Source organism: Stegastes partitus, unplaced genomic scaffold (genome assembly GCF_000690725.1).
Source record: "Stegastes partitus isolate 25-593 unplaced genomic scaffold, Stegastes_partitus-1.0.2 Scaffold475, whole genome shotgun sequence".
In the NCBI taxonomy this organism is placed as follows: Eukaryota; Metazoa; Chordata; class Actinopteri; family Pomacentridae; genus Stegastes; species Stegastes partitus.
This window is the reverse complement of record NW_007578206.1, coordinates 181,185-196,853: the sequence shown is the minus strand read 5'-3', so window position 1 is coordinate 196,853 and position 15,669 is coordinate 181,185. Positions and strand designations below refer to the sequence as shown.

Here is a 15,669-nt window from a genome sequence, read left to right as displayed (position 1 = left end):
TAGAAACCAGAGTGTCAAACGGCGACCATTAACATCATGTGGATCATGTTCTGTTTCTATGTTATGCTTTTAGTAAAATAAAACTACTAATAATTTGTATATAAACAGAATGAGAGAACTCAGTAAATATGTTCAAACAACAAGAGGGACAGAATCAGTTGAAGATACAGTTTGGAGCTTTTTACTGCGTTATACTGTCAAACAGGTTTGACAATGAATTGAAAAAGGGGATGTGAAAGTTGCTGATTAGATTTTTTTCTTTCTTTTTTTTTTTTTTTTAAACATTGTGGTCAGTTATACGTTCAACAGGACATGACACCATGACCACCAGTCCCTTTTGTTTCTCCCTTTTGTGTACAATTGTCCTCTCTTTGTTTCAGTGTGTGTCTTTGCCTTTGTTCGTCTTTGGGGGAAATCACCGGATATCAATCCACGAATCACCAACTGCAATACAATTTACAATTTCATTTTGCGGACACTTTTATCCAAAGTGACGTACATCTGAAAGTAGATCACATTCATACACCAATGGCGACAGAGCTGCCATGCAAGGTGCTGCCTGCCATTGGGAGCAACTTGAGGTTCATTGTCTTGCTCCTGTGGGTTCCATCATTAGCCAGCTCTCTTAGGCTGGGCTCACACTGCAGGAGTTTTCTGGCTGATTTACCCTCGTTTCACCCCACCCAACAGCAGAGGAGAAATTGGGTCTGGGATCTCGGTCTGAACTAATGTTCAGACCAGATTATTTGATAATGTGGCTTTTCAGGCCATGTTTAGAATCACTAGCAAACAGGATTCCTACGTCAGCCATTTCCCAGCAACAGCCCCTCATCCCCGGATTCCCTCCCCTGGTTTCTCTATATTATAATAAACCTGTGCACCACAGCTGCCTTCTGCATCCTGGTGCTGTATAACACAACACTCTGATTCAGCCTCGATACATGCTTCCCAATAACTCCAATTCTATACAATACAATGGATCGTGAATAAAATTGCCAGATATAACGCAAAGCTCTTAAAGAGGATTGATTAGTTACTCATTCCTTCATAAATCAAGATTAATTATTTACATTCTTTCCCTCTCATAACATCTAGTCAGTGATAGAATATTACAGTCATGGGATCACAGCTGGTAATGTAATGTAGAGCTGAGATGCACTAAATGAGTAAGCCTGACTGTATTCCATCATGGGATCATGATGTATGTGATGGCTTCATGCAGAAAACACACTCGCATGTGTCTGACTCCACACAGAGCTGATATTTAGTCTTGATAACAGCCTTTTCTAACACTTCTACCCAAAACATCGTGTGGGCTGTTCACTGCAGTATGGATTTATATGGCGAGGTTGTGGAAGTCCCCCAAACTGTCCCGATAAACTCTCAGAATCTTTATAGTAAAAGTTCCGTTAGTTTCATATTCCTTCACTCTAAAAGCAGAGAAAGCACTTGAACTTAAGACAATATTTTTACAGCATTAAAAAAATTAAAATTAAATTCATGCTCTGACTCCGAAAGCCATTTCTTGCAATTTGCTTGATCAGAAACGACTACTATCATACTGTAGATGCAGCATAAACGCAGTGAATCCCATGCACAGTACACAACTAAATAGCTACATGCAGGTAATGAAAGTGAATTTATCACTGTCAATAAATCAGGTTGTGCTGCACTACTGAATGACACCTCCATTACCAGCTATTGTTGCAACGCCATGAGAGTGTGTGTCTGGTGTTTGATTTCTCCTCTGGTGTCTGATAACCGTCAGAAATGTTCAGCACAATTCTTGCAGCTCAGGCTAGAGATATGTTCAAGTCAAGTCAACTCTATGTAGTCCCAAAATCAGAAGTTTAGCACCTCTATGGTGAAAAAATTCAAGTAAATATCCCTCTACAGCTAACACAATGAAATCGTCATATACATAGCTTTGTGTCATGGTTTCTTTCGGTTGCACAGACAGTGTTGTGATTTTCTTCCATTTTTTAAACTTTTTTTTTCTCTTTGGAGAGAACAGAAAGAACAAAAGACAGAGTTGAAATGTCTTTAAAGGATGACAGTTGACATTACTCATACTTTCCGGGACCTGAAGATCATGATGAGCTCTGTTTCCACTCTGTTCACAACATGATTACATTACATGACTGCATCAATTGGGGAAATAGGGACAGTGCTTAAGTTAATTCCCCAAATGGATATTTTCAGTTATCTCCATATAAAGTAATATATAATACAGAGCAAAGTGCATTTTTGCAAGAATCTGTGCCAAATCGTTTCATTACGTTAATTCATTACATCATGGTGAACTTCTAAGAAATTATCCGGAACTCAAAACCTGCCAGCAGGTTGCAAAAGCAAAATTAGACCATTTATGAGTCAGAAACTGTAAAAGGAGCAGAATCGTTGGATTTTCAGTATTGCAATGGTCCTCAAATATATCATCTACAACGTGCAGTTTAATCAGGAAAATTTTGATGTCTAAGATTAAGGTTGGAATATTTCATCATTTTATTCTTCAGGTCTCATTCAAAAATTTGCCACAAAAAAAAAAAGTTTGAACTGAGGACTGTACTACAAAGCAAGTTTGACATAGCCAGGCTCTCTTTGTGTAAGCTGGCTCAACAAACACTAAAGCCCCAGTCAGAGGTTATGTGTATTACGAAGGTGGTTATCAACTTTCTTAGTCAGCTCAGACTTTCTGCTTCAGACTCTGTGTGTGTTCAAATAAAAAGGAGACGTTTAACGTTTATCTCTTCTTCTGCACATTGTTTTTATGGAGAGCAATGAGGAATATATAAAAAAAATATCATGGTAAAAAGCACCGCTACTGCAAATGGTTCAAGACAGAAATGCTGATAGAAAACTGTTAAATGTGTTCATATATAATAATTTACCGATGCAGCCCCTTATTTCCAACTAAAGTTCAACTTTAAATTTCATATATTTAAACATGACCTTGTACTGAAGTCCATTTAGGTCTGACACTGTCCCATAATGTAGGATATTACTTTAGTTTTTGGCCAGATCAAAGTGAAATGAATGTTATTGATTGAATATTCTCTGTAATAACTACCAGTAGAATAATCCACTTTCTGTGTTCAGCTGCAGTACCAGCAGTGTAAGCAGACTTGACAGCAAATCAGAGCCAAACATAAAAACATATTTGTGTGATTTCTGCATCGCCAACTAAATACATGTCGGGTTCCCATGGGAGCGCGATATTTACAGTGTGCGATATTGTTACTACACGGCTTCATTCAGTGATATTAGTGACGTGCAACTCATGTTTGCAGATAAAACACATTCCCTCAGCTGAGAATCTATATCGCTCACATATAATAGTCAGTAAACGATTTGGATAAAGGGAGACACTCTTTCCAGCCAATTTAATCCAAAACTCTGAACATACCCTGCTCCTGACCAGGTTAGCTCCACAGCATCAGTTACCATGGAGATCTAGCCAGGTAAAAAGAGAGACGCATTCTTGACACTGAAAACTCTGACTTTAAGCTCAACATACCTCGCTAACCCACTAATTTCGCTTCGTAGTACAGCCGTCTGGTCGTGACAAAACTTCGGTGACTTTTCGGATGAACTGCAGGCTGTGTTTACACAGAGCAGAGAGGAGACATGAAAGACTGAGAATTTAATAAACTAAACGCAGCATCGCTCAAAAGCGGCATTCAGAAGAGCGAGCTGTCAGCAAGTTTTTGGAAGATACAGATAGCATGGTGAAATACCTTTCTAGATTTGCAGAGTAGTGTGAAAAATATCTAGATTACGGAGGTCTAAAAAGTAAGTAGGCCTTGTAAATTAGCCTATCTAGTACGTGGAGGATAGTCGTAGACACCGTGACGTCACCCATTAGTTTGTGGACTTGGGGGAAAATGCTGTACAAATGAATTTAGTTTTTAAAAAAAAAATTATTAGTAAAGTAAATAATCAAGAAAATATTGTTTCGTCCATTCTCATGTGGTGCAGGACTTTAAATTGTGGTAAAAATGGGCCCAGACTAAGTAAAAATGTAACAGGAGTAACAAAATAATCCTGTCAAAATACTCAGTTTTACGGAAAAGTTCTAAAATTGGGAATTTCAGGGGAGAAATCTCAGAAGAAAAAGAAAAATTAAAACGATACCTACTGCAGCCCCATAAAAATATATAGGATTTTCTGAAATGCCATGTAAAAAGTGTTATCCTGTGACTGGTGACTGTAAAAGCTCTTCCTTGGGTTCTGAAGAATTGGTCCTTGAATGCATCATTGCATCCTGCCAGAAAATATCATTACACTACATCATGGAGACCGATACGCTGGCACTTTTATTAGATTAAGTGCTCTTTGCAGATTGACTTGGCTTTCCTGCTGCTGCCTGACTGGCTGCCTGTCCCGTCTGTGCTTCTCTGCAGTATTTTCAGCGTGCTCTGCCTCTGAGAGTGGACCCGTCTGGCTGTCAAGTGTGTCTATCTGTGCTTTGCTGTCTTCTTCCTCCACTTTCCACATGAAATCAGCCATTGTGAGGAAGAATGGGTACGAGAGAGCAGGGGGGAGGGCTGATATTTGTGAGAAAAATCAGAGAGCAGAACTGAATACAGCAGATGAAAGACAGGATGGAAGAGATACCAAAAGCCGGCAGGGCCTTCTCAAACACTCACAATCTCCCTTTCTTACAGTGAAGAGTCAAGCTTTGCCACGTAAACTTTTTGTTTCTCAGTCGTGTGTTTTTGCCCCCGTGTCTGTCTGTCTGTTTTTCACTGCTGCACTTTAGCATCACTTTGCCCACTTCCTGGAAAATTTAAAGGCACATTCATCAAATACCAACTGCACAACCCTCACTGGCATCATCCCAAGCCTTCATCTGAGTGAGTGGAGGGGAGGGGAGGTGACGGGACGTGACGTTCCTCAACGGGGACTCTCTGTACCTCTGGTTGACTTGCATGTGCCTGATTTCAGACTGAACACTCAGCTGCATAATGAAGCAGGAACACAGGTTCTGTGTATTCAACTGAGTTTTCTTTCAGTGATTTTAGGTCACCGGGACTCATGTGGCTGCTGTTGTTTAAGTACCCTAAACAGGCACACCCTCGAGACCGCATCCGATTTCAGGGACGCCTGCCTCCTCAAAGTGAGTTCTGTGAGATTTTTCTACTTCAAAGGCCCACTAGGTAGGTCTTTAAAATCCCCCATCTGGGATGTATTATACGCTTTAGGTTTTCTGGAATGACATCCACAAGGGGGCACAAGTTTGTGACCAACAAATCCCACCAAGAAAAGAAAAGCTGCATGCTCTGATAGGACACTACACAGACCATGTGCCACAGTAATTCATCGCTGGGATGAGTGGAATACCTGCTTCACTTCACTGCTACTTTGTACACTGATTGTGCTTATGCACCCAAAACTGTGCACCATACATTTAAAGTGTTACCCTTTCTGTCAATTTCCACACATATTGGTAACTTTTTTTTTTTTTTTTTTTTTTTAAACAACTGTGCATTTAACCTGCTCTTTTTCAAGATCTGAGGCTCAAAGCTAATAAAAGTAGCCACACTTGGCTATAACATAAGCAGAGGGACGTTTTGTTGTCATTTCTGAATCCACACTTCTTTGGTTTGCTGACCATGAAGCTGTCATGGCAGAGAACAAGTTGCTTGGAGGCATTGTGGGGTTTTTTTTTGTGTTTAAATGTAGACAGTGCAACAACAGGAGCACAGTTCTAGACATGCTTTGAATGCACCCTTTGCAATAAATGCAGTGTATAATGTTGGCCATCCTGCATATCTCAACGTTTCCTTAGGGTTGGGAATTTAGCTGTGGTGGGTGGCATTGCGTGACTGACATGCTTCATGCAGTTTAGAGGGAAAGAGTGTAACCCTGGCTGTTTTCTGAAGCTACAGTTTACAGATGTCCCATAAACATCTCACAAGCATCAGTGGAGGCTAACTAGACAGCTGAGCACAGAGAAGCCTCTAGTCTTCACTCAGTGACTAGGGCACTAAGACAGGTGTGTGACCACAAATTAGTTAAAAAAAAAAAAAAAAGCTAAATATGGCATTCTATTGCCACATGTACCCAAGTTAAATCAAGTGAATGTTTGCACACTGGAGCTCTGACTAATCAATATTTTACTATGTGTAAGAAGTGGTTTCTCATTGTGACAAAACCAAAAAGAAGCTCTTTGGCATCTCTAAGAAAGCCAGCTCTCATCAATCTTTTTCAACTTCTTTGACCGTAAATCTCTTACATTTAGTTCTACATAAAAAATCACCGGACGTAGACCAGTTTACATAACTTAGCTGAGGTTAAGAAATCAGTCTAAAGCCACATTTGGAAACAAACATTTTCAGATAGGTTGTCACATGTGAAATGTTCAGTTGAAAAGTTGTGGCCGATTATTTCTGCTTGAGAAAATCTCAAACCTCCCAACGCATAATCAACGCTAAACTATCATTACTGCCAGCCGGTCAAATTGCAGTTTACACCAATGTCTGTCCAGGCTCATAATATATATGGTGAAGATGCTCAAGTGTGCGTGCTCACTGAGAAAAACAACAAAACAGAGTCAGAGCCCTTGAATGTGTTCACATGCTTGGCCAGTAAAGCTGGTGAAAGACACAATGCAAAGTTATACTCATGAAAGTAGATGGATGTTCGAGTATGGATATTTCTGCAAAGAAGCCACAAAACAGATTCTAGATGCTTCACAGACATCTTCAACCCGGCAGCACAGAGGATCTATACAATCAGCACAGTTTCAATAAGTGCACCCAAGATTAGTGCCATCAATCTGACTGAATGTTAAAGAAGGCAATAATCTCTTTTTTCCAGAGTTATGGTGTTAAATGGCTAGAAAAGGGTTTTTACTGAACATTTTGACATTACTCTGACCTTTGACCTTTGGGATGAAAAATGCCATCACTTCATTAAACAACTGTTTGGGTGAAATTCTGTCCTAATTAGTGTATAATGTATTGAGCTAAGACCAAAAATGTGTTTCATGAGGTCTAATCAGTTCATCCTTGAGTCCAAGTGAACATTTGCACCAAATTTAGAAAAAAAAATCCTTTTAGGCATTCCTTAGATATCGCATTTCTGCAAACATAATGCTGCTGTCAGCGCGCAGGCACAAAAATGCAGTTTGCTGTTTGAGCTGTGGAAATGCCTGCTGAATTAATATTTGCATCAACTTTGCTCTCTGTTGATTCAGTATTTTGTTGCACCAAAGAATACACACTGTACAATTATGTTAGAAAAACATATCAGAGCTCTGGTGATTATCCAGTTTCTTGAGCTTCTGTCAAGACTTTGCTGTAGCCAATGTTTTACCTGTAGTGTTTTTTTGGTGGATTATATTTTAATTAAGATCAATACTAGCATCCAATGACGTAGAACACTCCTTGACCTTCCGGCCATTTTGATAACAAGCAACAGGTGTTTGACCTCATGTGGCTCTCTGCAGCTCTGTGGTTCAGCACAGCTGTCATCAGTAGGACTTTAATCCCTAAAAATGGCTGAGTGACAAACAATGTTCCAGAAAAGCAACACATTCCAAAATGTTATCATCTTTGGACACATATTTAAGATTAGCTGAGAAGATGTGGTTGGCTGGATTCACTCCCTGGATTTATATAATCAGCGCGGAAATTATAAATTAAGAAAAGAGGGAGGATATGAACTCATGTTGCAAATATGCTGCCTGTTAAAACACAACTACAGCCTTGTGCAGAAGAAGGAGGAAACCTTCCAGTTACTGTCTGGACATCCATCCACTGTCAATAGGAGCTAAGCTGTGAGGAAAAGCTGATATTTCGGGAAACAAAGGACCATTTGACAACGCTGTCACAGAAGCGAGGAGTGGCTTAGAGCGAGACGGTCAGATCCTGACAAAAGCTCTGCTTGTTTAGACGTTTCAGTGGTTGTTGTGTTACAAATGTCAAATTTCCAAGCAAATCCTCTCCAGGATTCAAGTGAAAATTATTCACATTTTCTCTACATTTGAGTCTCTAATACATTCCAGAGATGAAGCTGGGACAAACAGATGCAATTAATTCTTGCTTCATTGTCCAAGTGTAGTTTTTCTATGCAGAAAAGTTAAAAAGTGGACTTAAAAGTGACATTTAGTCAGCTTGGGCTTCTTTCAGTGGTCACTTTTCCTGTCTTTTCCATTGTGGCTGAGATACCAGACAGAGAATGTTAAGTGGGACAGTTTCCAGCAGCCGGCTCCATATCTCTCGTGCTCTTCTTGCCTGTTTTTGTTCTATCTTGGTTCAGCCTCTGCCTTCTTTCCTGTTTAAGATCTCTGTTATAAACTCTCAAACTGATAAAGAACACACACAGTCTGACACACATCCAAACCGACAGACAACCCAAAAATGTTCACCTCCTACCTCACATTTTTTCCTGTCTTTCTGTCCTTTTTTTTTGTCCCTTTCTTCACTTCAAATTTTAAAATCTTAGATGCTTACTCTCCTTTCTTCTTCGTGCAGTTTCCTCATGTATTAACACAAGAGAATACTGAAGACAGCAGGCACCGTCTAATCCGTCTCCTCTGGTATAATTTCAGTGTTAAAACAAAATCAAGAGGGGGTCTCCAAACTGCCAGACTGATTAGGTGATCATGGGATCACCGGCATTCATGCTATCTGAAATGTTATTTCCAGATTCAAGCTTTGCACTGAAATTATTCAGTAAGACATCAAAATCAGTGTCTGAGAAGAACTGCACATAATGCTGAAGCGCTACAATCAGTATGTTGCCACACACTACTTCCTTGATCAATGCTAACAAGAGGAAAAACAAAGATAAGGACTCGACATCTTTGTGGGGAACGACGCCTCTTCCTTTCCGGCTAGTGGCCTCTTTCACGTCCTGCAGTTCACTTTTTGTCTCTTTTTTTTTTGTGTATTTCTTCATTCGGTCTTACACAAGACATGAATTTTTAAAGAAGGTACACGAACAGACAAAACCAAAAGCTTCATGACATCATGTTGCAGTTTCTCAATCAAAATTGTAATGTTGCAGCAAGTTGGTGTTTGTGCAAAACTGTGGATTTCTGCTGGACCTCTTGGTTTGGCTTCTACATGTGGTTGCTGTATGTCCTTCCTGCGGTTACACAAAATGGATTCATCTAATGACTTTCCATGCTAAATTCCCAGCTCAGAGTACCGTTGTGTGATGAAAAAAGATAATGGAAAAAAGCTACATGAAAGAGGCAGCGCAAAATCAGCACCAGAGTGTCGCAACTAACGACCCAGAAACAGTTGAACTACTCATCAAAAGCAAGTGGTGACATCTGGGCCAGTTCCTCAAATGTCCACTCAAGGTTGGTTCCAAAACCAGACCACGCTAAAAGGATGGCCGTAGAGTCACTAAAGCCAATAAATGATGTCTGCCAACTTGTTAAGAAGACTTTTACTAATAAAAAAGACAGACGTAATTCGCCAGTCGGTGCTCAGCAGGTGAGGCCTGCCTGTACTTCAGCTCTGGAGGAGCTCACTGGACTCATAAAAACCACTGATAAGCAAGCAGTATGTGCTTCTTGCAAAACTTCATTACATCACAGAATCTCATGGAACTGATCAGCATGTTGGTCAAGTCAGTGTCAGTAGCATGCGACGCTTCCAGAGTAAAAATGTGTTGAAACAACTCCGACTGACTGATGGCCAGAAAACATGTTAACACCTGCATCACACCTGCGAGATGGAATCAGAGATGCCTTCACGAAATATTCTGCTCCTGCAACTGTAGTAACATCAGATTTGATAGAAAGATGAGCTAAATGTAAGACACATGTAGTTCTACGCGTTAATGATTAAAAATAAAGCTATGCTGTCCAGATTTGTATTAAGGTTCCTGCCATGCTTTAATTCACGTAGAGATCTGAGGAGAAGCTAATCCTGTAGTCCTCCATTTACCATTTTCAGTGTGTATGTTGTTGTAGTTGTTTCCTGTAGTCAGGGTAATTTTGAAAAACATAAAGTTGACCGAACTAAGCAGACAATGGCAGGCTTATGTCCTCATAACCCACAGCTTTACTCAGTGCCAAGCAGATCAGCTCTTACAGTCACCCTGCAGCCTCCACAGCTCTGAATTAACTCGCATTACACAACTAATTAGTATCTTATCTTTGTTTATAGCGTGGAAATGCATCATGGAAACTGCAATGTGTTACAGCTGTCAACTTAGCAACGAAGTTGTTAAGAGTATGTACACAGCTGTGAACAAGAAAAAAACTACAAATCTAATTTAGTTAGCCCCACTACGTCTGTGCTGTACACTGAAGAAGTGGAATCATATGGAAACAGCTATTTGAAACGTGATACAAACGGAGTGCAAAAAACTGCTTTTGACCGCTATGGCAACAAAATGTATGATGTACTCAGCCTAACAGCAATGTAAACCTACGTAGCTCACTGATTTCAACATTATAAAGTATTTTGAGAGCACATTAGGTTATAAATACCTCAGAGTAGTGACTCTGGGACACTGCTCTGCTATGTATTCGTGTAGCTATGAAACTGCAAAAAGTACATCAAAATAAAAGGGGCTGTTCCCTTGAGGAAGGATAATTTGATCTGGGAAATGTTTCCATGTGTTTCAGTCTCCTTTTCCAGCATCTTACTCTACAAGGCCTGGCTGAGTTATTGTAGAGACACATGAAAAATATTTGCACAATATCCTAATGAGCTAAATCTAAAAGTATGTGGTCCACTGTCTTCAACCACGATGGAAGTACAGGCAGAGTAACAGTTTAGAAAGAAAACAACCCAAGAAGATATGGAAGGTCAAGTGTTCAGACTGTGACTAAACACAAATTTGAGTCACAGTGACATTTGTTTCGAGATCATGCTTGATCTAGCCTCGTTTCTTAAACAGCCATGACCCCATCAGCGATTAGGGGGATGCTCCAACGAGCTAAACATCACGTTATTTTGTGAAAGTCTCCTCACTGAACCACACAGATAAATGCAGCAGTAAGACCATGTTTTAGTCTGGAAAATTCTTCAGTATGGAGGAGGTAGAGAAACAGTTGTTTAACTATAATACAGGAAACCAGACACGGTCATTACCAACACTAATACCAGCACTTTTTAGCTATCATTAAAGCAAATTATAGATAATAATGTGTGCCTTTCATAAATAATAGGATTCTTTAGTTAATCTAAATGACTAAATATGAAAACATTAACAAATAATGCTAAAGTCTGAGTTGCAGCATTAGTTATCAAAATGTCTTTAAACACTTTAAGAAATAATCACATATTTTTCTACAAGTACGTCACATTTTCTAGTTGTACAGGGCTTTGCCTGTATGAACAATGTACTTAATTAAAAAAAATAAAATAAATCCTCAAATGTTACTTAAGAATTTTGATTTAAAAACATTAAGTGAAGCAAACAAGCCCAAAAGAAGCAATATGGCACTAAAGGAAACTGAAAAACTGTCCACGTCTTTTTAGTGACAATGTAATCTCCACTGCACGTCGAAGCCACATATTCATAAATTTGTTCAGACTTCACTCAAGTAAGATGCCCCCTATGACAGCAAATCTTCAGCTTTTTTCTCCAACACCAACAGTTAACCAATGATGTTGCCTGTACCTCCACGGTAACATTAAAAACAGGAACTTCTGGCAGCTGATCGATGATAAAACAATGTAAACAACTGTTATCAAACAACAGTTAACTTCACCCGATCACAGATTTATCTTTTTTTTGGTGTATACTGTATCTTGGACAATAAGTAACAAAAAATTGGAGAGCAGAAATGCAAAACATCTTCCCTCAGAGAGAAGCTTCACTGATCAACATCATATCTTTTGGTCTTAACATTTAAAAACTGGGCATAGCTGGTCAATACACTTCCATGCTCCATGCTTACTTGTTGCTGCCATTTGGAGCTGCAAAGCTGTGTCATGCAGCTACAACTGATGGAAAAGAGCATCTTTTTATCTCGCTGATGTCATCTGGAGGACTGTGCAGATGAACCACTTGCAGCAGCTCCGATCAATACAGATGCCTGAGTCACTGCTTCTTCTCAATAATCCACAGACATGCTGCCATTTTCTACTTGATTCAGTGGTACAGCCACAAAATAAACAGGCTTTGCAATGTTGTTTCATTTATTGTTGCCATAATATAGTTTTCGTGAACAAGCGTTTCACATAAAGTATTTTTAGTCTGATTGGGTTTAAAACAACGTGCTGCTATTTAAGTGTTGGTCTGTTGTTACGGATAGTTAAAGTGTGCATGACTGCTATTTTAAGGATTCTGAGTCCATGTTGAGGAAGCAGAGGTCAAATAAGGTTTATTGCTACAAATGACAGTATTGTGCAGACTGGTACCAGTCAAATGTTTGAACTGCCCCCAGGAGATAGAGTTATTTGAACTGAATTGAATTGAAATGTCCCACTGGTGGTAGGAGAGGAACAGTTTGGTTCTTTAATAGACTTTATATCAACCAGATTGTTTGATAAGGACAACGAGAGCATTGTGCTCTAATATAGCGTACATGCTAAGCATGCACAACCAGCCACATAAATAGCATGACTGTGGAACTCTCTTCTCCATGTTTTTACCAGCGTCAAGATAAACAGCGACAGCTAAATGTGGACAGTCTAAAAATAGAGTTTAGCATCTGCTGCTAATAGAAGGTATGTCACAGTACGTTGTTATCAGCTCACAGCCTAAACGCAGTGTAGTTCACCAACTTTAGGAGGGAAAAGAAGGTAAAATACAGTAAGACTGTATGAGTTTACAAGAATGTATTTAATCTTGCTTCACATCTGTTGGATTTTAACAAAATCACATGAAATGATCGGTAATATGAGTGGTTTTGTAGTATTTATCCCACACTGGGAAAAAACAACACTCCTGAATAATCACAGTGAACGTACTTTTTAAGCAAAGGGTTTGGAGCTAAACAAATGTTATTTTCAGGCTTTAATTAATCTAAGAAGCATGTCGGACGTCACACAAGCGATTTTCCGCTGAGGATCAAACACTGATCACATGGAAACAATCAACCAAAGTTCTCCGGACGTTCATGACACCAGACAGCTCCAGTGACAGTGTGAGAACAAGCTCAATAACTTTCTGAGTAGCCTCACACAACAAAAACACCTGGAGAATAAATAAAGCAAACAATAAATCCTAAACTAAAGTGATGTAAAGCTTTCTCAAATATTAAAACTGAATTCCGTGTCATATTTGTACAAGGTTCACTTTGCTTCATTGAATTTGGAGATTTACAATAAGTAGCTGTACTTTTGCAGAACATACTTGATCGTGTGATGACTGGCAAATGATATAGATGTTTAGTCTAACCGAGGAGAACGTACTGTATTACCAGTATTAAAAAAAGAGACAAGAAATAAAGATTATATTGAAAAAAGCCTACACTGTTTCAAGTTTGCTGCCATGATCTTTTCAGCTCAGTTAAATCTCTATCGCTGATCTGAGTTTTCTGAACAACACATAACCGAGGCTCTGGTTGTCAGCAGACATGATCCTCTCTCTTCCTCTTCTCTTACAGGCCTCCTTGCTTCCCAGCATTTTCATTTACTTCCTCATCCAAACCTGGAACTCAATTATTTACGAGGGTTGAAAATTAACACCAATTTCTTCCAAGCAGAGCTCAGTGCTGACGTCAAAGCAGCAAACGGTCAATATGTTGCCTTGACTAAATCCTGCCTCTTCATGTGTACAATGGGGGGTTTTGCTGTTTCCCCCATTATCTTTTCTGCAGCTATGATTTGTATTGTTGCTACTGTGACAGAGATTTAGCTGAAAAGAGGTCAGTCATGAGTCCACTGTACTACCACTGCAGTATCTGTCCTACTGAAATGATCTTTTGTTATCCGCAGTAATTCACTCTGTGGCAGCAACGTTACTTTATGGCTTTTATTTTGAAAAGCGAGCCACTGTCCTCTTTTGGATTATTCCAATTATTTGGTCAGGGCATTTATTAAAGCTATTTATGCTGTTTTTACTACAATCTCTCTCTCTCTATTATGATGAAGGCAATAGACTACAATTTTAAACTAATAAATATCACTATAAAACCTTCTCAGCTGATTATGTTCAAAAAGACAAGTATTCTGAAATTTTCTGATTAAACATAGAAATGAACTAATATTTATCTAAAATGCTGCAATTTTCAATTTCCAGGACAGAAATGTGATACTGGATGAAGCCAGTATCAGAGTTTTTATTTTATTTTGTTGACAGTTTAATGTCAAAGGGTTTTCCAGACAGGAATTTAGGTTTCTTTTTTTCTTTTTCTTTTTTTTTTTTACCTCTTTCTTTTTAGCATGATGTAAATCATAAAATACTCTCAATAACCACAAAGAAAACATCAATTTTTCACCATGTTTTAAGGAATAAAATGTTCTAGGAATCAGGCTATGAATAATACAACCCATTTGTAAACTGTAAGAATGTTTGGTGCAGGTAGGTTCTGCTGAGGTGGAGATTTCCAGCAGACGATGAGAATTTTTTTTGCTTGTTTGAGAAAACAGCCATTTAGGATATGTTTCCTAAATTAAATTAGCAGTGTAGTAAAATAAAAACCAAAATTTTGGATGTTCCATTGGTCTGAAAGAAGGCCCATTATGGAAGCAAAACATCCCAAAATCTCAAAATTGCATCACTGCAATCAAAAAAGGCCTCTCATGTTGTTGCCTTCAAAAAAATGCAGCCTGGTTTTCTTATCATATCCGTTGTGTTTTTTAAATAACCACTGTTCAGTTGACATGGATCTGGTTCTGGCAGAAATCTTGCAATGTGTATCGGTGTCAGCGCACCAGAGTCCACAAAGAACCTAAAGAAACTCACTGAGATGGAGTAGATGAGGGCGGCAACTCCGAGCGGCAGACAGCAGAACAGCAGGGTGAAGATGGAGTAGCCCAGGTAGTCGTTGACAGGGTTGGCCAGAGGGCCCGCAGACACAAACACCGTGGGCTGGACAGTGACGGTGCCGGGCTGAGCTGGATACTGGTGGACCATCGGGTACGGCTGATGTCCATATGCTGGACCGCCGTACTGTGGAGGAAAACCCTGCAGGCCAGGAAGTACGATTCAGACTCATTGTTGGATGAAACAAAGCAGGTTTGTCAAAGAGAAAATAAGTGGATTCAGACAATTTGGAGGAGTAACGTGGACATGACATCAAAACATTTCCTAACAAGTTCTGACAAATAAATAATCAGATCAGTAAGATAAATCAGCACTTGTAGTTTAAGACCAACAGCAGAGGGATTCAGACCCATGGCCACTGCATCGGGGGACTACAGCCCCTGTACATGGGTCATCAACTCAACCAGTTGAGCTATAGTAGAAGCAGAGAACCATTTCTAATCGTTCTTCTAAGAAGCAACAAGGCCTCTGAAGTGTCTCTTGAGTACATAATGTTCTGAATGTGCAAGATCCTGAGCTAAAAATCTCGTTGACCTGTGGTAAGTCTAACTGAATTAATTTATGGGTGAATAGGTGGAACATTTAAAGAGGTCAAAAGGCACAAAAGACAACAAATAAACATTATGTGTGTTGACTCATCTAGGATTAAATGTGATCTGCAGGAGAGTAAATATTTTAAAGAGATACACAGTGTCACTGCAAAAATATGTTCCACTGGATTTGAAATTGTCACCTTGTGCTTGGAATTTTGGGTTTTCC

At 39.3% G+C, this 15,669-nt stretch overlaps 1 protein-coding gene across 2 annotated transcripts in view; it reads right to left on the bottom strand.

Annotated features, from left to right (window-relative positions):
- Window positions 1–15,669, bottom strand: part of LOC103360959 (proline-rich transmembrane protein 1-like) — a 68,664-nt gene that overhangs the window by 4,884 nt on the left and 48,111 nt on the right. For both annotated transcript variants that reach the window (XM_008286907.1, XM_008286905.1), the window contains exon 2: window positions 14,830–15,051. In XM_008286907.1, the coding sequence (XP_008285129.1) occupies window positions 14,830–15,051 (222 nt within the window). The remainder of the gene's footprint in view (window positions 1–14,829; window positions 15,052–15,669) is intronic.